We start from the raw sequence: 22,511 nt of genomic DNA, 5'->3' as shown, positions 1-22,511 counted from the left end.
GGAGCTGCTTCACAATTCCCATCACTCCAGCACTGATATCACTTTGTATAAACTCTGATCTTTCGTAAACTCATCATTAGGTTTGATATTTGCTTTTTCCCGTAAATTTACTTGTCCATCAATGTGCAAGTTGATTGTGCTATTTATGCCTTACCAATCCATCTTATCCATTTTGCCACCTGTGTTTTTCTCAGGCATCGGTTTTCCAACAAGTGTAATCTAGAGGGAAATGTTCATGAAATGATCAAGAGTTTTTTGTGACAGATGTATCACACGTGTCCAGCCCTCTTTCTAAAACTGACTTCTTTAATTTTATCATTTCAAATGTGAACACCTACCGCTGCACGCTTGAGAGCTGCCAAAAATGTAATGTCTCCATTTGTGCATGTAATGGCTATTTAAAATCAGACGTCAATGTGCATGGTCAATTTTGGGGTAATTTGGCCGATTCCCAATCATTGTTTTGAAATTGTGTGGGTTTTCAATTGCCCCAAATCTGTTTCCAGTTGAATGCCCCAACCCGGGAATACCCGAAGGAGGCACCCGACGAGGACCCTCTAGCTTCATGCCAGGTGCTGAAGTGTCTTTTGACTGTCATGATGGCTACGAAAGAGAAGGTTCCATCTTCAGTGTCTGCCAAGAAAATGGTGAATGGTCCTTTCCGGCGCCCAAATGCATCCGTGAGTAAACCTATTCATAACATGACAACCATAGAATTGTGCGTAAAGCTACCATTGAAAGAGGAGATGCTTAGCAATGGATTCCCCATTGCTTAACACCTTTTCCATTAAGTGGTTATCTGTAGAGGGTTTGCATTGCTGCTATCTTGCATTGGTGCTTTCTTCCACAGTGTATGCACCAAGGAGGTTTGTCATTGAAACAATACAATTGAATTGCCCTGTAAGATGGCAAACATGCAAAGCCTCTGCACCATCTGTGTGACCCATTTATGAAAGAGTCACAGTGCCATTTTCTTCACCAATTTTGCTTGAGTTTTGGTATATGAAGCATTTTGATGACAAGTGACATTGCGTGGGTGAAAAGTGTTCAGGGTTCCCATTGATTTCCATGGTGCCGAGATACTTGAGTAACTCAAAAGCCACTTGAGACTCATTCTCATAGAACGGGTCCCCTCTATTCTCTGATTTGATCCCAGCTTCATTGGCTTTTACAGAAAAGTAGTTTTTTGGGTTTGATTGTTGGCTTTTCAACATTGCCCTCATGTGATGATGCCTTCATCAGGTGACAGGTCACGTGCCATTAAAGGTGTACTCTTAAAAGACCAAAAGTTAAAGCTTTTCCAATACTGTTGTGCGACTGTTTAGGTAGAGCCTCAATGCAGGCCTTTCGAGTTGTGGAGGTACTCACGTACATAATTTCCTTTCTTGACGTTTATGCAGTCTGACTTCAAGGAAACCAAAGTTTCAAGTTGTCTAGTTTTGAGTGAAGGAAAACCGAATGTAATTGCTTACAGGAAAAACTGATCTGTCAAACACTGTAGTGGATTTACGATATATCAATTGCCGAATACTCTGTTAAGGAGAGACCCCATTCAAACCTCAATTTTATTTGTATCATTTTATCTTTCGTTGAATTAGAAATGAATGAAGGAGATGATGGCTTCTCCTTAACATGGCTCTGCATACTTGGAGGGTGCCTCGTAGTCATACTTTTCCTTGCTGCACTGTGGTACATGCTCTCACGCAGAAAAGGGTGCTTCAAAAGAAGTCAACAAGATTTTAATGATGGCCGCACCACTGAAATAGGTACGTTTATAGGTGTATTTCAGATTCTTATACATGTATGTGAGCTCAGTACCACTTGCAGTAGTCATTCTATAAATTTGGGATCCAGTAGTATGACATTTGTGACCCACTCTGTGAAAATGAGTCGGATGTCGCAAAGTTGCAATGGAAGCTTTGGCCGTTTTGAGTGGATAGAGTGAAAATTTAATCAGAGTTTGGATTTTGTGGTTTGGTTTTATTTTGGTTGCTTTAAAGTTTTAAAAAACTTCAAATGACTCACAAATTTTGTTAACTATTCTTTTTAAGCAATTGACAGCATCACGATTTTTAGTGTGTTTCTGGGTTAGTTGCAGTGCATGTGTTATTTTTCAAATCCCTTTTTCTCCATTAAGACAATTCAAGGTTAGGAAAAAGTGTACAGAATGAAACAAGGACAGCAATACAACACGGATATCCTACAGGTCCATGATATACCCAAATGATCACCACTTGGTTCATTCCCTTTTCGTTGATGTAGTTAACTCAAAACTTCAGTTTTGCAACATCTGACTCATTTTCACATATCAGGTCACATTTGGCATTGTGTCCCTGTTAAACCTGACCTGTGCACTTTGACCTGGAAATGTTAAGATTTAATTCAAACTGTGTTTATTTGTGTGGCAGGTATTTCGCACAATTTCTTAATTACTCTTTGATATTGAAAGAATGTGCTCTAAACTTCTAAAAACAAATGTCAAATGTAATAACACTTTATAGAATGGCCTACCAATACTTGTGCATATATGAAATAATTCGAAACCTCATCAGAAATACTGCTTACCAGCAGATTTTAGATATCTATCCCTGCTTCTGTAGTCTCTACTACATTTACCGGTGTTCCCATAGTGGAAGTAGAGCCAATGATTTTCCGTTTCAAAAATGAGAATTTTCCGTTTTGTCAAATCCCGAATTCTGCTTCAGAAATTCAAAATCCGTTTCATACCTTTGTAAGCATGAAAATTGGAGAGCAAGTTTCAAACTATGCATGGAAACCATTTGCTCAACAACATCGCCCGCCCCCCCAAAAAAAAATGTTGTGTGGAAATAGTCTTCAATTTTTGTCACTTTTGTAAAATTTCTGTAGTGAGAATGAAAAAAAATTGGACAAGAAATACTGCACAATCCACCCCTTGGTTTCACACCAACACACAATCGGCAAAAACTTGCTGCGATTCAATCGACAATTCATGTGCTACTCCTCGTGTATGAAATCAGCTTACATACATGTACAGCACATGTACACTGAAGTCACAGAGTACATGTAGGTCTTGCATGTAACAGTCGTTGATCACAATATGCTAATGTTGGACATCAACCCGCCATTTTATTTGGCAGTTGTGCGTCAATGTGCATGGTCAATTTTGGGGTAATTTGGCCGATTCCCAATCATTGTTTTGAAATTGTGTGGGTTTTCAATTGCCCCAAATCTGTTTCCAGTTGAATGCCCCAACCCGGGAATGCCCGAAGGAGGCACCCGACGAGGACCCTCTAGCTTCATGCCAGGTGCTGAAGTGTCTTTTGACTGTCTCGATGGCTACGAAAGAGAAGATTCCACCTTCAGTGTCTGCCAAGAAAATGGTGAATGGTCCTCTCCGGCGCCCAAAAGCATCCGTGAGTAAACCTATTCATAACATGACAACCATAGAATTGTGCGTAAAGCTACCATTGAAAGAGGAGATGCTTAGCAATGGATTCCCCATTGCTTAACACCTTTTCTATTAAGTGGTTATCTGAAGAGGGTTTGCATTGCTGCTATCTGGCATTGGTGCTTTCTTCCACAGTGTATGCACCAAGGAGGTTTGTCATTGAAACAATACAATTGAATTGCCCTGTAAGATGGCAAACATGCAAAACCTCTGTCACAGTGCCATTTTCTTCACCAATTTTGCTTGAGTTTTGGTATATGAAGCATTTTGATGACGAATGACATTGCGTGGGTGAAAAGTGTTCAGGGTTCCCATTGATTTCCATGGTGCCGAGATACTTGAGTAACTCAAAAGCCACTTGAGACTCATTCTCATAGAACGGGTCTCCTCTATTCTCTGATTTGATCCCAGCTTAATTGGCTTTTACAGAAAAGTAGTTTTTGGGTTTGATTGTTGGCTTTTCAACATTGCCCTCATGTGACGATGCCTTCATCAGGTGACAGGTCACGTGCCATTAAAGGTGTACTCTTAAAAGACCAAAAGTTAAAGTTTTTCCAATACTGTTGTGCGACTGTTTAGGTAGAGCTTCAATGCAGGCCTTTCGAGTTTTGGAGGTACTCACGTACATAATGCCCCCCCCCCCCAAAAAAAAATGTTGTGTGGAAATACTCTTCAATTTTTGTCACTTTTGTAAAATTTCTGTAGTGAGAATGAAAAAAAAATTGGACAAGAAATACTGCACAATCCACCCCTTGGTTTCACACCAACACACAATCGGCAAAAACTTGCTGCGATTCAATCGACAATTCATGTGCTACTCCTCGTGTATGAAATCAGCTTACATACATGTACAGCACATGTACACTGAAGTCACAGAGTACATGTAGGTCTTGCATGTAACAGTCGTTGATCACAATATGCTAATGTTGGACATCAACCCGCCATTTTATTTGGCAGTTGTGCGTCAATGTGCATGGTCAATTTTGGGGTAATTTGGCCGATTCCCAATCATTGTTTTGAAATTGTGTGGGTTTTCAATTGCCCCAAATCTGTTTCCAGTTGAATGCCCCAACCCGGGAATGCCCGAAGGAGGCACCCGACGAGGACCCTCTAGCTTCATGCCAGGTGCTGAAGTGTCTTTTGACTGTCTCGATGGCTACGAAAGAGAAGATTCCACCTTCAGTGTCTGCCAAGAAAATGGTGAATGGTCCTCTCCGGCGCCCAAAAGCATCCGTGAGTAAACCTATTCATAACATGACAACCATAGAATTGTGCGTAAAGCTACCATTGAAAGAGGAGATGCTTAGCAATGGATTCCCCATTGCTTAACACCTTTTCTATTAAGTGGTTACCTGAAGAGGGTTTGCATTGCTGCTATCTTGCATTGGTGCTTTCTTCCACAGTGTATGCACCAAGGAGGTTTGTCATTGAAACAATACAATTGAATTGCCCTGTAAGATGGCAAACATGCAAAACCTCTGTCACAGTGCCATTTTCTTCACCAATTTTGCTTGAGTTTTGGTATATGAAGCATTTTGATGACGAATGACATTGCGTGGGTGAAAAGTGTTCAGGGTTCCCATTGATTTCCATGGTGCCGAGATACTTGAGTAACTCAAAAGCCACTTGAGACTCATTCTCATAGAACGGGTCTCCTCTATTCTCTGATTTGATCCCAGCTTAATTGGCTTTTACAGAAAAGTAGTTTTTGGGTTTGATTGTTGGCTTTTCAACATTGCCCTCATGTGACGATGCCTTCATCAGGTGACAGGTCACGTGCCATTAAAGGTGTACTCTTAAAAGACCAAAAGTTAAAGTTTTTCCAATACTGTTGTGCGACTGTTTAGGTAGAGCTTCAATGCAGGCCTTTCGAGTTTTGGAGGTACTCACGTACATAATGCCCCCCCCCCCAAAAAAAAATGTTGTGTGGAAATACTCTTCAATTTTTGTCACTTTTGTAAAATTTCTGTAGTGAGAATGAAAAAAAATTGGACAAGAAATACTGCACAATCCACCCCTTGGTTTCACACCAACACACAATCGGCAAAAACTTGCTGCGATTCAATCGACAATTCATGTGCTACTCCTCGTGTATGAAATCAGCTTACATACATGTACAGCACATGTACACTGAAGTCACAGAGTACATGTAGGTCTTGCATGTAACAGTCGTTGATCACAATATGCTAATGTTGGACATCAACCCGCCATTTTATTTGGCAGTTGTGCGTCAATGTGCATGGTCAATTTTGGGGTAATTTGGCCGATTCCCAATCATTGTTTTGAAATTGTGTGGGTTTTCAATTGCCCCAAATCTGTTTCCAGTTGAATGCCCCAACCCGGGAATGCCCGAAGGAGGCACCCGACGAGGACCCTCTAGCTTCATGCCAGGTGCTGAAGTGTCTTTTGACTGTCTCGATGGCTACGAAAGAGAAGATTCCACCTTCAGTGTCTGCCAAGAAAATGGTGAATGGTCCTCTCCGGCGCCCAAAAGCATCCGTGAGTAAACCTATTCATAACATGACAACCATAGAATTGTGCGTAAAGCTACCATTGAAAGAGGAGATGCTTAGCAATGGATTCCCCATTGCTTAACACCTTTTCTATTAAGTGGTTACCTGAAGAGGGTTTGCATTGCTGCTATCTGGCATTGGTGCTTTCTTCCACAGTGTATGCACCAAGGAGGTTTGTCATTGAAACAATACAATTGAATTGCCCTGTAAGATGGCAAACATGCAAAACCTCTGTCACAGTGCCATTTTCTTCACCAATTTTGCTTGAGTTTTGGTATATGAAGCATTTTGATGACGAATGACATTGCGTGGGTGAAAAGTGTTCAGGGTTCCCATTGATTTCCATGGTGCCGAGATACTTGAGTAACTCAAAAGCCACTTGAGACTCATTCTCATAGAACGGGTCTCCTCTATTCTCTGATTTGATCCCAGCTTAATTGGCTTTTACAGAAAAGTAGTTTTTGGGTTTGATTGTTGGCTTTTCAACATTGCCCTCATGTGACGATGCCTTCATCAGGTGACAGGTCACGTGCCATTAAAGGTGTACTCTTAAAAGACCAAAAGTTAAAGTTTTTCCAATACTGTTGTGCGACTGTTTAGGTAGAGCTTCAATGCAGGCCTTTCGAGTTTTGGAGGTACTCACGTACATAATGCCCCCCCCCCCCAAAAAAAAAAATGTTGTGTGGAAATACTCTTCAATTTTTGTCACTTTTGTAAAATTTCTGTAGTGAGAATGAAAAAAAATTGGACAAGAAATACTGCACAATCCACCCCTTGGTTTCACACCAACACACAATCGGCAAAAACTTGCTGCGATTCAATCGACAATTCATGTGCTACTCCTCGTGTATGAAATCAGCTTACATACATGTACAGCACATGTACACTGAAGTCACAGAGTACATGTAGGTCTTGCATGTAACAGTCGTTGATCACAATATGCTAATGTTGGACATCAACCCGCCATTTTATTTGGCAGTTGTGCGTCAATGTGCATGGTCAATTTTGGGGTAATTTGGCCGATTCCCAATCATTGTTTTGAAATTGTGTGGGTTTTCAATTGCCCCAAATCTGTTTCCAGTTGAATGCCCCAACCCGGGAATGCCCGAAGGAGGCACCCGACGAGGACCCTCTAGCTTCATGCCAGGTGCTGAAGTGTCTTTTGACTGTCTCGATGGCTACGAAAGAGAAGATTCCACCTTCAGTGAATGGTCCTCTCCGGCGCCCAAAAGCATCCGTGAGTAAACCTATTCATAACATGACAACCATAGAATTGTGCGTAAAGCTACCATTGAAAGAGGAGATGCTTAGCAATGGATTCCCCATTGCTTAACACCTTTTCTATTAAGTGGTTACCTGAAGAGGGTTTGCATTGCTGCTATCTGGCATTGGTGCTTTCTTCCACAGTGTATGCACCAAGGAGGTTTGTCATTGAAACAATACAATTGAATTGCCCTGTAAGATGGCAAACATGCAAAACCTCTGTCACAGTGCCATTTTCTTCACCAATTTTGCTTGAGTTTTGGTATATGAAGCATTTTGATGACGAATGACATTGCGTGGGTGAAAAGTGTTCAGGGTTCCCATTGATTTCCATGGTGCCGAGATACTTGAGTAACTCAAAAGCCACTTGAGACTCATTCTCATAGAACGGGTCTCCTCTATTCTCTGATTTGATCCCAGCTTAATTGGCTTTTACAGAAAAGTAGTTTTTGGGTTTGATTGTTGGCTTTTCAACATTGCCCTCATGTGACGATGCCTTCATCAGGTGACAGGTCACGTGCCATTAAAGGTGTACTCTTAAAAGACCAAAAGTTAAAGTTTTTCCAATACTGTTGTGCGACTGTTTAGGTAGAGCTTCAATGCAGGCCTTTCGAGTTTTGGAGGTACTCACGTACATAATGCCCCCCCCCCCCAAAAAAAAATGTTGTGTGGAAATACTCTTCAATTTTTGTCACTTTTGTAAAATTTCTGTAGTGAGAATGAAAAAAAATTGGACAAGAAATACTGCACAATCCACCCCTTGGTTTCACACCAACACACAATCGGCAAAAACTTGCTGCGATTCAATCGACAATTCATGTGCTACTCCTCGTGTATGAAATCAGCTTACATACATGTACAGCACATGTACACTGAAGTCACAGAGTACATGTAGGTCTTGCATGTAACAGTCGTTGATCACAATATGCTAATGTTGGACATCAACCCGCCATTTTATTTGGCAGTTGTGCGTCAATGTGCATGGTCAATTTTGGGGTAATTTGGCCGATTCCCAATCATTGTTTTGAAATTGTGTGGGTTTTCAATTGCCCCAAATCTGTTTCCAGTTGAATGCCCCAACCCGGGAATGCCCGAAGGAGGCACCCGACGAGGACCCTCTAGCTTCATGCCAGGTGCTGAAGTGTCTTTTGACTGTCTCGATGGCTACGAAAGAGAAGATTCCACCTTCAGTGTCTGCCAAGAAAATGGTGAATGGTCCTCTCCGGCGCCCAAAAGCATCCGTGAGTAAACCTATTCATAACATGACAACCATAGAATTGTGCGTAAAGCTACCATTGAAAGAGGAGATGCTTAGCAATGGATTCCCCATTGCTTAACACCTTTTCTATTAAGTGGTTACCTGAAGAGGGTTTGCATTGCTGCTATCTGGCATTGGTGCTTTCTTCCACAGTGTATGCACCAAGGAGGTTTGTCATTGAAACAATACAATTGAATTGCCCTGTAAGATGGCAAACATGCAAAACCTCTGTCACAGTGCCATTTTCTTCACCAATTTTGCTTGAGTTTTGGTATATGAAGCATTTTGATGACGAATGACATTGCGTGGGTGAAAAGTGTTCAGGGTTCCCATTGATTTCCATGGTGCCGAGATACTTGAGTAACTCAAAAGCCACTTGAGACTCATTCTCATAGAACGGGTCTCCTCTATTCTCTGATTTGATCCCAGCTTAATTGGCTTTTACAGAAAAGTAGTTTTTGGGTTTGATTGTTGGCTTTTCAACATTGCCCTCATGTGACGATGCCTTCATCAGGTGACAGGTCACGTGCCATTAAAGGTGTACTCTTAAAAGACCAAAAGTTAAAGTTTTTCCAATACTGTTGTGCGACTGTTTAGGTAGAGCTTCAATGCAGGCCTTTCGAGTTTTGGAGGTACTCACGTACATAATGCCCCCCCCCCCCCAAAAAAAAATGTTGTGTGGAAATACTCTTCAATTTTTGTCACTTTTGTAAAATTTCTGTAGTGAGAATGAAAAAAAATTGGACAAGAAATACTGCACAATCCACCCCTTGGTTTCACACCAACACACAATCGGCAAAAACTTGCTGCGATTCAATCGACAATTCATGTGCTACTCCTCGTGTATGAAATCAGCTTACATACATGTACAGCACATGTACACTGAAGTCACAGAGTACATGTAGGTCTTGCATGTAACAGTCGTTGATCACAATATGCTAATGTTGGACATCAACCCGCCATTTTATTTGGCAGTTGTGCGTCAATGTGCATGGTCAATTTTGGGGTAATTTGGCCGATTCCCAATCATTGTTTTGAAATTGTGTGGGTTTTCAATTGCCCCAAATCTGTTTCCAGTTGAATGCCCCAACCCGGGAATGCCCGAAGGAGGCACCCGACGAGGACCCTCTAGCTTCATGCCAGGTGCTGAAGTGTCTTTTGACTGTCTCGATGGCTACGAAAGAGAAGATTCCACCTTCAGTGAATGGTCCTCTCCGGCGCCCAAAAGCATCCGTGAGTAAACCTATTCATAACATGACAACCATAGAATTGTGCGTAAAGCTACCATTGAAAGAGGAGATGCTTAGCAATGGATTCCCCATTGCTTAACACCTTTTCTATTAAGTGGTTACCTGAAGAGGGTTTGCATTGCTGCTATCTGGCATTGGTGCTTTCTTCCACAGTGTATGCACCAAGGAGGTTTGTCATTGAAACAATACAATTGAATTGCCCTGTAAGATGGCAAACATGCAAAACCTCTGTCACAGTGCCATTTTCTTCACCAATTTTGCTTGAGTTTTGGTATATGAAGCATTTTGATGACGAATGACATTGCGTGGGTGAAAAGTGTTCAGGGTTCCCATTGATTTCCATGGTGCCGAGATACTTGAGTAACTCAAAAGCCACTTGAGACTCATTCTCATAGAACGGGTCTCCTCTATTCTCTGATTTGATCCCAGCTTAATTGGCTTTTACAGAAAAGTAGTTTTTGGGTTTGATTGTTGGCTTTTCAACATTGCCCTCATGTGACGATGCCTTCATCAGGTGACAGGTCACGTGCCATTAAAGGTGTACTCTTAAAAGACCAAAAGTTAAAGTTTTTCCAATACTGTTGTGCGACTGTTTAGGTAGAGCTTCAATGCAGGCCTTTCGAGTTTTGGAGGTACTCACGTACATAATGCCCCCCCCCCCAAAAAAAAATGTTGTGTGGAAATACTCTTCAATTTTTGTCACTTTTGTAAAATTTCTGTAGTGAGAATGAAAAAAAATTGGACAAGAAATACTGCACAATCCACCCCTTGGTTTCACACCAACACACAATCGGCAAAAACTTGCTGCGATTCAATCGACAATTCATGTGCTACTCCTCGTGTATGAAATCAGCTTACATACATGTACAGCACATGTACACTGAAGTCACAGAGTACATGTAGGTCTTGCATGTAACAGTCGTTGATCACAATATGCTAATGTTGGACATCAACCCGCCATTTTATTTGGCAGTTGTGCGTCAATGTGCATGGTCAATTTTGGGGTAATTTGGCCGATTCCCAATCATTGTTTTGAAATTGTGTGGGTTTTCAATTGCCCCAAATCTGTTTCCAGTTGAATGCCCCAACCCGGGAATGCCCGAAGGAGGCACCCGACGAGGACCCTCTAGCTTCATGCCAGGTGCTGAAGTGTCTTTTGACTGTCTCGATGGCTACGAAAGAGAAGATTCCACCTTCAGTGTCTGCCAAGAAAATGGTGAATGGTCCTCTCCGGCGCCCAAAAGCATCCGTGAGTAAACCTATTCATAACATGACAACCATAGAATTGTGCGTAAAGCTACCATTGAAAGAGGAGATGCTTAGCAATGGATTCCCCATTGCTTAACACCTTTTCTATTAAGTGGTTACCTGAAGAGGGTTTGCATTGCTGCTATCTGGCATTGGTGCTTTCTTCCACAGTGTATGCACCAAGGAGGTTTGTCATTGAAACAATACAATTGAATTGCCCTGTAAGATGGCAAACATGCAAAACCTCTGTCACAGTGCCATTTTCTTCACCAATTTTGCTTGAGTTTTGGTATATGAAGCATTTTGATGACGAATGACATTGCGTGGGTGAAAAGTGTTCAGGGTTCCCATTGATTTCCATGGTGCCGAGATACTTGAGTAACTCAAAAGCCACTTGAGACTCATTCTCATAGAACGGGTCTCCTCTATTCTCTGATTTGATCCCAGCTTAATTGGCTTTTACAGAAAAGTAGTTTTTGGGTTTGATTGTTGGCTTTTCAACATTGCCCTCATGTGACGATGCCTTCATCAGGTGACAGGTCACGTGCCATTAAAGGTGTACTCTTAAAAGACCAAAAGTTAAAGTTTTTCCAATACTGTTGTGCGACTGTTTAGGTAGAGCTTCAATGCAGGCCTTTCGAGTTTTGGAGGTACTCACGTACATAATGCCCCCCCCCCCAAAAAAAAAAATGTTGTGTGGAAATACTCTTCAATTTTTGTCACTTTTGTAAAATTTCTGTAGTGAGAATGAAAAAAAATTGGACAAGAAATACTGCACAATCCACCCCTTGGTTTCACACCAACACACAATCGGCAAAAACTTGCTGCGATTCAATCGACAATTCATGTGCTACTCCTCGTGTATGAAATCAGCTTACATACATGTACAGCACATGTACACTGAAGTCACAGAGTACATGTAGGTCTTGCATGTAACAGTCGTTGATCACAATATGCTAATGTTGGACATCAACCCGCCATTTTATTTGGCAGTTGTGCGTCAATGTGCATGGTCAATTTTGGGGTAATTTGGCCGATTCCCAATCATTGTTTTGAAATTGTGTGGGTTTTCAATTGCCCCAAATCTGTTTCCAGTTGAATGCCCCAACCCGGGAATGCCCGAAGGAGGCACCCGACGAGGACCCTCTAGCTTCATGCCAGGTGCTGAAGTGTCTTTTGACTGTCTCGATGGCTACGAAAGAGAAGATTCCACCTTCAGTGAATGGTCCTCTCCGGCGCCCAAAAGCATCCGTGAGTAAACCTATTCATAACATGACAACCATAGAATTGTGCGTAAAGCTACCATTGAAAGAGGAGATGCTTAGCAATGGATTCCCCATTGCTTAACACCTTTTCTATTAAGTGGTTACCTGAAGAGGGTTTGCATTGCTGCTATCTGGCATTGGTGCTTTCTTCCACAGTGTATGCACCAAGGAGGTTTGTCATTGAAACAATACAATTGAATTGCCCTGTAAGATGGCAAACATGCAAAACCTCTGTCACAGTGCCATTTTCTTCACCAATTTTGCTTGAGTTTTGGTATATGAAGCATTTTGATGACGAATGACATTGCGTGGGTGAAAAGTGTTCAGGGTTCCCATTGATTTCCATGGTGCCGAGATACTTGAGTAACTCAAAAGCCACTTGAGACTCATTCTCATAGAACGGGTCTCCTCTATTCTCTGATTTGATCCCAGCTTAATTGGCTTTTACAGAAAAGTAGTTTTTGGGTTTGATTGTTGGCTTTTCAACATTGCCCTCATGTGACGATGCCTTCATCAGGTGACAGGTCACGTGCCATTAAAGGTGTACTCTTAAAAGACCAAAAGTTAAAGTTTTTCCAATACTGTTGTGCGACTGTTTAGGTAGAGCTTCAATGCAGGCCTTTCGAGTTTTGGAGGTACTCACGTACATAATGCCCCCCCCCCCCAAAAAAAAATGTTGTGTGGAAATACTCTTCAATTTTTGTCACTTTTGTAAAATTTCTGTAGTGAGAATGAAAAAAAATTGGACAAGAAATACTGCACAATCCACCCCTTGGTTTCACACCAACACACAATCGGCAAAAACTTGCTGCGATTCAATCGACAATTCATGTGCTACTCCTCGTGTATGAAATCAGCTTACATACATGTACAGCACATGTACACTGAAGTCACAGAGTACATGTAGGTCTTGCATGTAACAGTCGTTGATCACAATATGCTAATGTTGGACATCAACCCGCCATTTTATTTGGCAGTTGTGCGTCAATGTGCATGGTCAATTTTGGGGTAATTTGGCCGATTCCCAATCATTGTTTTGAAATTGTGTGGGTTTTCAATTGCCCCAAATCTGTTTCCAGTTGAATGCCCCAACCCGGGAATGCCCGAAGGAGGCACCCGACGAGGACCCTCTAGCTTCATGCCAGGTGCTGAAGTGTCTTTTGACTGTCTCGATGGCTACGAAAGAGAAGATTCCACCTTCAGTGTCTGCCAAGAAAATGGTGAATGGTCCTCTCCGGCGCCCAAAAGCATCCGTGAGTAAACCTATTCATAACATGACAACCATAGAATTGTGCGTAAAGCTACCATTGAAAGAGGAGATGCTTAGCAATGGATTCCCCATTGCTTAACACCTTTTCTATTAAGTGGTTACCTGAAGAGGGTTTGCATTGCTGCTATCTGGCATTGGTGCTTTCTTCCACAGTGTATGCACCAAGGAGGTTTGTCATTGAAACAATACAATTGAATTGCCCTGTAAGATGGCAAACATGCAAAACCTCTGTCACAGTGCCATTTTCTTCACCAATTTTGCTTGAGTTTTGGTATATGAAGCATTTTGATGACGAATGACATTGCGTGGGTGAAAAGTGTTCAGGGTTCCCATTGATTTCCATGGTGCCGAGATACTTGAGTAACTCAAAAGCCACTTGAGACTCATTCTCATAGAACGGGTCTCCTCTATTCTCTGATTTGATCCCAGCTTAATTGGCTTTTACAGAAAAGTAGTTTTTGGGTTTGATTGTTGGCTTTTCAACATTGCCCTCATGTGACGATGCCTTCATCAGGTGACAGGTCACGTGCCATTAAAGGTGTACTCTTAAAAGACCAAAAGTTAAAGTTTTTCCAATACTGTTGTGCGACTGTTTAGGTAGAGCTTCAATGCAGGCCTTTCGAGTTTTGGAGGTACTCACGTACATAATGCCCCCCCCCCCAAAAAAAAAAATGTTGTGTGGAAATACTCTTCAATTTTTGTCACTTTTGTAAAATTTCTGTAGTGAGAATGAAAAAAAATTGGACAAGAAATACTGCACAATCCACCCCTTGGTTTCACACCAACACACAATCGGCAAAAACTTGCTGCGATTCAATCGACAATTCATGTGCTACTCCTCGTGTATGAAATCAGCTTACATACATGTACAGCACATGTACACTGAAGTCACAGAGTACATGTAGGTCTTGCATGTAACAGTCGTTGATCACAATATGCTAATGTTGGACATCAACCCGCCATTTTATTTGGCAGTTGTGCGTCAATGTGCATGGTCAATTTTGGGGTAATTTGGCCGATTCCCAATCATTGTTTTGAAATTGTGTGGGTTTTCAATTGCCCCAAATCTGTTTCCAGTTGAATGCCCCAACCCGGGAATGCCCGAAGGAGGCACCCGACGAGGACCCTCTAGCTTCATGCCAGGTGCTGAAGTGTCTTTTGACTGTCTCGATGGCTACGAAAGAGAAGATTCCACCTTCAGTGAATGGTCCTCTCCGGCGCCCAAAAGCATCCGTGAGTAAACCTATTCATAACATGACAACCATAGAATTGTGCGTAAAGCTACCATTGAAAGAGGAGATGCTTAGCAATGGATTCCCCATTGCTTAACACCTTTTCTATTAAGTGGTTACCTGAAGAGGGTTTGCATTGCTGCTATCTGGCATTGGTGCTTTCTTCCACAGTGTATGCACCAAGGAGGTTTGTCATTGAAACAATACAATTGAATTGCCCTGTAAGATGGCAAACATGCAAAACCTCTGTCACAGTGCCATTTTCTTCACCAATTTTGCTTGAGTTTTGGTATATGAAGCATTTTGATGACGAATGACATTGCGTGGGTGAAAAGTGTTCAGGGTTCCCATTGATTTCCATGGTGCCGAGATACTTGAGTAACTCAAAAGCCACTTGAGACTCATTCTCATAGAACGGGTCTCCTCTATTCTCTGATTTGATCCCAGCTTAATTGGCTTTTACAGAAAAGTAGTTTTTGGGTTTGATTGTTGGCTTTTCAACATTGCCCTCATGTGACGATGCCTTCATCAGGTGACAGGTCACGTGCCATTAAAGGTGTACTCTTAAAAGACCAAAAGTTAAAGTTTTTCCAATACTGTTGTGCGACTGTTTAGGTAGAGCTTCAATGCAGGCCTTTCGAGTTTTGGAGGTACTCACGTACATAATGCCCCCCCCCCAAAAAAAAATGTTGTGTGGAAATACTCTTCAATTTTTGTCACTTTTGTAAAATTTCTGTAGTGAGAATGAAAAAAAATTGGACAAGAAATACTGCACAATCCACCCCTTGGTTTCACACCAACACACAATCGGCAAAAACTTGCTGCGATTCAATCGACAATTCATGTGCTACTCCTCGTGTATGAAATCAGCTTACATACATGTACAGCACATGTACACTGAAGTCACAGAGTACATGTAGGTCTTGCATGTAACAGTCGTTGATCACAATATGCTAATGTTGGACATCAACCCGCCATTTTATTTGGCAGTTGTGCGTCAATGTGCATGGTCAATTTTGGGGTAATTTGGCCGATTCCCAATCATTGTTTTGAAATTGTGTGGGTTTTCAATTGCCCCAAATCTGTTTCCAGTTGAATGCCCCAACCCGGGAATGCCCGAAGGAGGCACCCGACGAGGACCCTCTAGCTTCATGCCAGGTGCTGAAGTGTCTTTTGACTGTCTCGATGGCTACGAAAGAGAAGATTCCACCTTCAGTGTCTGCCAAGAAAATGGTGAATGGTCCTCTCCGGCGCCCAAAAGCATCCGTGAGTAAACCTATTCATAACATGACAACCATAGAATTGTGCGTAAAGCTACCATTGAAAGAGGAGATGCTTAGCAATGGATTCCCCATTGCTTAACACCTTTTCCATTAAGTGGTTATCTGAAGAGGGTTTGCATTGCTGCTATCTGGCATTGGTGCTTTCTTCCACAGTGTATGCACCAAGGAGGTTTGTCATTGAAACAATACAATTGAATTGCCCTGTAAGATGGCAAACATGCAAAACCTCTGTCACAGTGCCATTTTCTTCACCAATTTTGCTTGAGTTTTGGTATATGAAGCATTTTGATGACGAATGACATTGCGTGGGTGAAAAGTGTTCAGGGTTCCCATTGATTTCCATGGTGCCGAGATACTTGGGTAACTCAAAAGCCACTTGAGACTCATTCTCATAGAACGGGTCTCCTCTATTCTCTGATTTGATCCCAGCTTAATTGGCTTTTACAGAAAAGTAGTTTTTGGGTTTGATTGTTGGCTTTTCAACATTGCCCTCATGTGACGATGCCTTCATCAGGTGACAGGTCACGTGCCATTAAAGGTGTACTCTTAAAAGACCAAAGTTAAAGCTTTTCCAATACTGTTGTGCGACTGTTTAGGTAGAGCTTCAATGCAGGCCTTTCGAGTTTTGGAGGTACTCACGTACATAATGCCCCCCCCCCAAAAAAAAAATGTTGTGTGGAAATACTCTTCAATTTTTGTCACTTTTGTAAAATTTCTGTAGTGAGAATTAAAAAAAATTGGACAAGAAATACTGCACAATCCACCCCTTGGTTTCACACCAACACGCAATCGGCAAAAACTTGCTGCGATTCAATCGACAATTCATGTGCTACTCCTCGTGTATGAAATCAGCTTACATACATGTACAGCACATGTACACTGAAGTCACAGAGTACATGTAGGTCTTGCATGTAACAGTCGTTGATCACAATATGCTAATGTTGGACATCAACCCGCCATTTTATTTGGCAGTTGTGCGTCAATGTGCATGGTCAATTTTGGGGTAATTTGGCCGATTCCCAATCATTGTTTTGAAATTGTGTGGGTTTTCAATTGCCCCAAATCTGTTTCCAGTTGAATGCCCCAACCCGGGAATGCCCGAAGGAGGCACCCGACGAGGACCCTCTAGCTTCATGCCAGGTGCTGAAGTGTCTTTTGACTGTCTCGATGGCTACGAAAGAGAAGGTTCCATCTTCAGTGTCTGCCAAGAAAATGGTGTATGGTCCTTTCCGGCGCCAAAATGCATCCGTGAGTAAACCTATTCATAACATGACAACCATAGAATTGTGCGTAAAGCTACCATTGAAAGAGGAGATGCTTAGCAATGGATTCCCCATTGCTTAACACCTTTTCCATTAAGTGGTTATCTGTAGAGGGTTTGCATTGCTGCTATCTTGCATTGGTGCTTTCTTCCACAGTGTATGCACCAAGGAGGTTTGTCATTGAAACAATACAATTGAATTGCCCTGTAAGATGGCAAACATGCAAAGCCTCTGCACCATCTGTGTGACCCATTTATGAAAGAGTCACATTGCCATTTTCTTCACCAATTTTGCTTGAGTTTTGGTATATGAAGCATTTTGATGACGAATGACATTGCGTGGGTGAAAAGTGTTCAGGGTTCCCATTGATTTCCATGGTGCCGAGATACTTGGGTAACTCAAAAGCCACTTGAGACTCATTCTCATAGAACGGGTCTCCTCTATTCTCTGATTTGATCCCAGCTTAATTGGCTTTTACAGAAAAGTAGTTTTTGGGTTTGATTGTTGGCTTTTCAACATTGCCCTCATGTGACGATGCCTTCATCAGGTGACAGGTCACGTGCCATTAAAGGTGTACTCTTAAAAGACCAAAGTTAAAGCTTTTCCAATACTGTTGTGCGACTGTTTAGGTAGAGCTTCAATGCAGGCCTTTCGAGTTTTGGAGGTACTCACGTACATAATGCCCCCCCCCCCCCCAAAAAAAATGTTGTGTGGAAATACTCTTCAATTTTTGTCACTTTTGTAAAATTTCTGTAGTGAGAATGAAAAAAAATTGGACAAGAAATACTGCACAATCCACCCCTTGGTTTCACACCAACACACAATCGGCAAAAACTTGCTGCGATTCAATCGACAATTCATGTGCTACTCCTCGTGTATGAAATCAGCTTACATACATGTACAGCACATGTACACTGAAGTCACAGAGTACATGTAGGTCTTGCATGTAACAGTCGTTGATCACAATATGCTAATGTTGGACATCAACCCGCCATTTTATTTGGCAGTTGTGCGTCAATGTGCATGGTCAATTTTGGGGTAATTTGGCCGATTCCCAATCATTGTTTTGAAATTGTGTGGGTTTTCAATTGCCCCAAATCTGTTTCCAGTTGAATGCCCCAACCCGGGAATGCCCGAAGGAGGCACCCGACGAGGACCCTCTAGCTTCATGCCAGGTGCTGAAGTGTCTTTTGACTGTCTCGATGGCTACGAAAGAGAAGATTCCACCTTCAGTGTCTGCCAAGAAAATGGTGAATGGTCCTCTCCGGCGCCCAAAAGCATCCGTGAGTAAACCTATTCATAACATGACAACCATAGAATTGTGCGTAAAGCTACCATTGAAAGAGGAGATGCTTAGCAATGGATTCCCCATTGCTTAACACCTTTTCCATTAAGTGGTTATCTGAAGAGGGTTTGCATTGCTGCTATCTGGCATTGGTGCTTTCTTCCACAGTGTATGCACCAAGGAGGTTTGTCATTGAAACAATACAATTGAATTGCCCTGTAAGATGGCAAACATGCAAAACCTCTGTCACAGTGCCATTTTCTTCACCAATTTTGCTTGAGTTTTGGTATATGAAGCATTTTGATGACGAATGACATTGCGTGGGTGAAAAGTGTTCAGGGTTCCCATTGATTTCCATGGTGCCGAGATACTTGGGTAACTCAAAAGCCACTTGAGACTCATTCTCATAGAACGGGTCTCCTCTATTCTCTGATTTGATCCCAGCTTAATTGGCTTTTACAGAAAAGTAGTTTTTGGGTTTGATTGTTGGCTTTTCAACATTGCCCTCATGTGACGATGCCTTCATCAGGTGACAGGTCACGTGCCATTAAAGGTGTACTCTTAAAAGACCAAAGTTAAAGCTTTTCCAATACTGTTGTGCGACTGTTTAGGTAGAGCTTCAATGCAGGCCTTTCGAGTTTTGGAGGTACTCACGTACATAATGCCCCCCCCCCCAAAAAAAAAAATGTTGTGTGGAAATACTCTTCAATTTTTGTCACTTTTGTAAAATTTCTGTAGTGAGAATTAAAAAAAATTGGACAAGAAATACTGCACAATCCACCCCTTGGTTTCACACCAACACGCAATCGGCAAAAACTTGCTGCGATTCAATCGACAATTCATGTGCTACTCCTCGTGTATGAAATCAGCTTACATACATGTACAGCACATGTACACTGAAGTCACAGAGTACATGTAGGTCTTGCATGTAACAGTCGTTGATCACAATATGCTAATGTTGGACATCAACCCGCCATTTTATTTGGCAGTTGTGCGTCAATGTGCATGGTCAATTTTGGGGGAATTTGTCCGATTCCCAATCATTGTTTTGAAATTGTGTGGGTTTTCAATTGCCCCAAATCTGTTTCCAGTTGAATGCCCCAACCCGGGAATGCCCGAAGGAGGCACCCGACGAGGACCCTCTAGCTTCATGCCAGGTGCTGAAGTGTCTTTTGACTGTCTCGATGGCTACGAAAGAGAAGGTTCCATCTTCAGTGTCTGCCAAGAAAATGGTGTATGGTCCTTTCCGGCGCCAAAATGCATCCGTGAGTAAACCTATTCATAACATGACAACCATAGAATTGTGCGTAAAGCTACCATTGAAAGAGGAGATGCTTAGCAATGGATTCCCCATTGCTTAACAACCCTTTTCCATTAAGTGGTTATCTGTAGAGGGTTTGCATTGCTGCTATCTTGCATTGGTGCTTTCTTCCACAGTGTATGCACCAAGGAGGTTTGTCATTGAAACAATACAATTGAATTGCCCTGTAAGATGGCAAACATGCAAAGCCTCTGCACCATCTGTGTGACCCCATTTATGAAAGAGTCACATTGCCATTTTCTTCACCAATTTTGCTTGAGTTTTGGTATATGAAGCATTTTGATGACGAATGACATTGCGTGGGTGAAAAGTGTTCAGGGTTCCCATTGATTTCCATGGTGCCCGAGATACTTGGGTAACTCAAAAGCCACTTGAGACTCATTCTCATAGAACGGGTCTCCTCTATTCTCTGATTTGATCCCAGCCTAATTGGCTTTTACAGAAAAGTAGTTTTTGGGTTTGATTGTTGGCTTTTCAACATTGCCCTCATGTGACGATGCCTTCATCAGGTGACAGGTCACGTGCCATTAAAGGTGTACTCTTAAAAGACCAAAGTTAAAGCTTTTCCAATACTGTTGTGCGACTGTTTAGGTAGAGCTTCAATGCAGGCCTTTCGAGTTTTGGAGGTACTCACGTACATAATGCCCCCCCCCCCCCCCCAAAAAATGTTGTGTGGAAATACTCTTCAATTTTTGTCACTTTTGTAAAATTTCTGTAGTGAGAATGAAAAAAAATTGGACAAGAAATACTGCACCAATCCACCCCTTGGTTTCACACCAACACACAATCGGCAAAACCTTGCTGCGATTCAATCGACAATTCATGTGCTACTCCTCGTGTATGAAATCAGCTTACATACATGTACAGCACATGTACACTGAAGTCACAGAGTACATGTAGGTCTTGCATGTAACAGTCGTTGATCACAATATGCCTAATGTTGGACATCAACCCGCCATTTTATTTGGCAGTTGTGCGTCAATGTGCATGGTCAATTTTTGGGGTAATTTGGCCGATTCCCAATCATTGTTTTGAAATTGTGTGGGTTTTCAATTGCCCCAAATCTGTTTCCAGTTGAATGCCCCAACCCGGGAATGCCCGAAGGAGGCACCCGACGAGGACCCTCTAGCTTCATGCCAGGTGCTGAAGTGTCTTTTGACTGTCTCGATGGCTACGAAAGAGAAGATTCCACCTTCAGTGTCTGCCAAGAAAATGGTGAATGGTCCTCTCCGGCGCCCAAAAGCATCCGTGAGTAAACCTATTCATAACATGACAACCATAGAATTGTGCGTAAAGCTACCATTGAAAGAGGAGATGCTTAGCAATGGATTCCCCATTGCTTAAACACCTTTTCTATTAAGTGGTTACCTGAAGAGGGTTTGCATTGCTGCTATCTGGCATTGGTGCTTTCTTCCACAGTGTATGCACCAAGGAGGTTTGTCATTGAAACAATACAATTGAATTGCCCTGTAAGATGGCAAACATGCAAAACCTCTGTCACAGTGCCATTTTCTTCACCAATTTTGCTTGAGTTTTGGTATATGAAGCATTTTGATGACGAATGACATTGCGTGGGTGAAAAGTGTTCAGGGTTCCCATTGATTTCCATGGTGCCGAGATACTTGAGTAACTCAAAAGCCACTTGAGACTCATTCTCATAGAACGGGTCTCCTCTATTCTCTGATTTGATCCCAGCTTAATTGGCTTTTACAGAAAAGTAGTTTTTGGGTTTGATTGTTGGCTTTTCAACATTGCCCTCATGTGACGATGCCTTCATCAGGTGACAGGTCACGTGCCATTAAAGGTGTACTCTTAAAAGACCAAAAGTTAAAGTTTTTCCAATACTGTTGTGCGACTGTTTAGGTAGAGCTTCAATGCAGGCCTTTCGAGTTTTGGAGGTACTCACGTACATAATGCCCCCCCCCCCAAAAAAAAAAATGTTGTGTGGAAATACTCTTCAATTTTTGTCACTTTTGTAAAATTTCTGTAGTGAGAATGAAAAAAAATTGGACAAGAAATACTGCACAATCCACCCCTTGGTTTCACACCAACACACAATCGGCAAAAACTTGCTGCGATTCAATCGACAATTCATGTGCTACTCCTCGTGTATGAAATCAGCTTACATACATGTACAGCACATGTACACTGAAGTCACAGAGTACATGTAGGTCTTGCATGTAACAGTCGTTGATCACAATATGCTAATGTTGGACATCAAACCCGCCATTTTATTTGGCAGTTGTGCGTCAATGTGCATGGTCAATTTTGGGGTAATTTGGCCGATTCCCAATCATTGTTTTGAAATTGTGTGGGTTTTCAATTGCCCCAAATCTGTTTCCAGTTGAATGCCCCAACCCGGGAATGCCCGAAGGAGGCACCCGACGAGGACCCTCTAGCTTCATGCCAGGTGCTGAAGTGTCTTTTGACTGTCTCGATGGCTACGAAAGAGAAGATTCCACCTTCAGTGAATGGTCCTCTCCGGCGCCCAAAAGCATCCGTGAGTAAACCTATTCATAACATGACAACCATAGAATTGTGCGTAAAGCTACCATTGAAAGAGGAGATGCTTAGCAATGGATTCCCCATTGCTTAACACCCTTTTCTATTAAGTGGTTACCTGAAGAGGGT

At 42.1% G+C, this 22,511-nt stretch overlaps 1 protein-coding gene across 10 annotated transcripts in view; it reads left to right on the top strand.

Moving 5' to 3' along the window:
- The window catches only part of LOC110990728 (complement receptor type 2-like), a 32,538-nt gene extending 10,135 nt beyond the window's left edge, over nt 1-22,403 (top strand). For 7 of the 10 annotated variants that reach the window (XM_087132278.1, XM_087132274.1, XM_087132277.1 and 4 more), the window contains 18 exons: nt 507-680; nt 1,599-1,766; nt 3,222-3,395; nt 4,490-4,663; nt 5,756-5,929; nt 7,025-7,180; nt 8,274-8,447; nt 9,542-9,697; nt 10,790-10,963; nt 12,058-12,213; nt 13,307-13,480; nt 14,575-14,730; nt 15,822-15,995; nt 17,087-17,260; nt 18,384-18,557; nt 19,651-19,824; nt 20,955-21,128; nt 22,225-22,403. In XM_087132278.1, coding sequence (XP_086988404.1) covers nt 507-680; nt 1,599-1,766; nt 3,222-3,395; nt 4,490-4,663; nt 5,756-5,929; nt 7,025-7,180; nt 8,274-8,447; nt 9,542-9,697; nt 10,790-10,963; nt 12,058-12,213; nt 13,307-13,480; nt 14,575-14,730; nt 15,822-15,995; nt 17,087-17,260; nt 18,384-18,557; nt 19,651-19,824; nt 20,955-21,128; nt 22,225-22,388 — 3,044 coding nt within the window. In that variant the 3' untranslated portion in view covers nt 22,389-22,403. The remainder of the gene's footprint in view (nt 1-506; nt 681-1,598; nt 1,767-3,221; nt 3,396-4,489; nt 4,664-5,755; nt 5,930-7,024; nt 7,181-8,273; nt 8,448-9,541; nt 9,698-10,789; nt 10,964-12,057; nt 12,214-13,306; nt 13,481-14,574; nt 14,731-15,821; nt 15,996-17,086; nt 17,261-18,383; nt 18,558-19,650; nt 19,825-20,954; nt 21,129-22,224) is intronic. The other 3 variants (XM_087132279.1, XM_087132281.1, XM_087132280.1) reach the window with 3 other exon arrangements.
- The last annotated feature ends 108 nt before the right edge of the window (nt 22,404-22,511 follow it).

The sequence above is a fragment of the Acanthaster planci genome, unplaced genomic scaffold (assembly GCF_054643075.1).
Source record: "Acanthaster planci isolate LZ-2023a unplaced genomic scaffold, COTS_SCS Contig180, whole genome shotgun sequence".
Lineage (NCBI taxonomy): Eukaryota > Metazoa > Echinodermata > Asteroidea > Valvatida > Acanthasteridae > Acanthaster > Acanthaster planci.
This window is presented reverse-complemented; position numbering and strand designations above follow the sequence as displayed.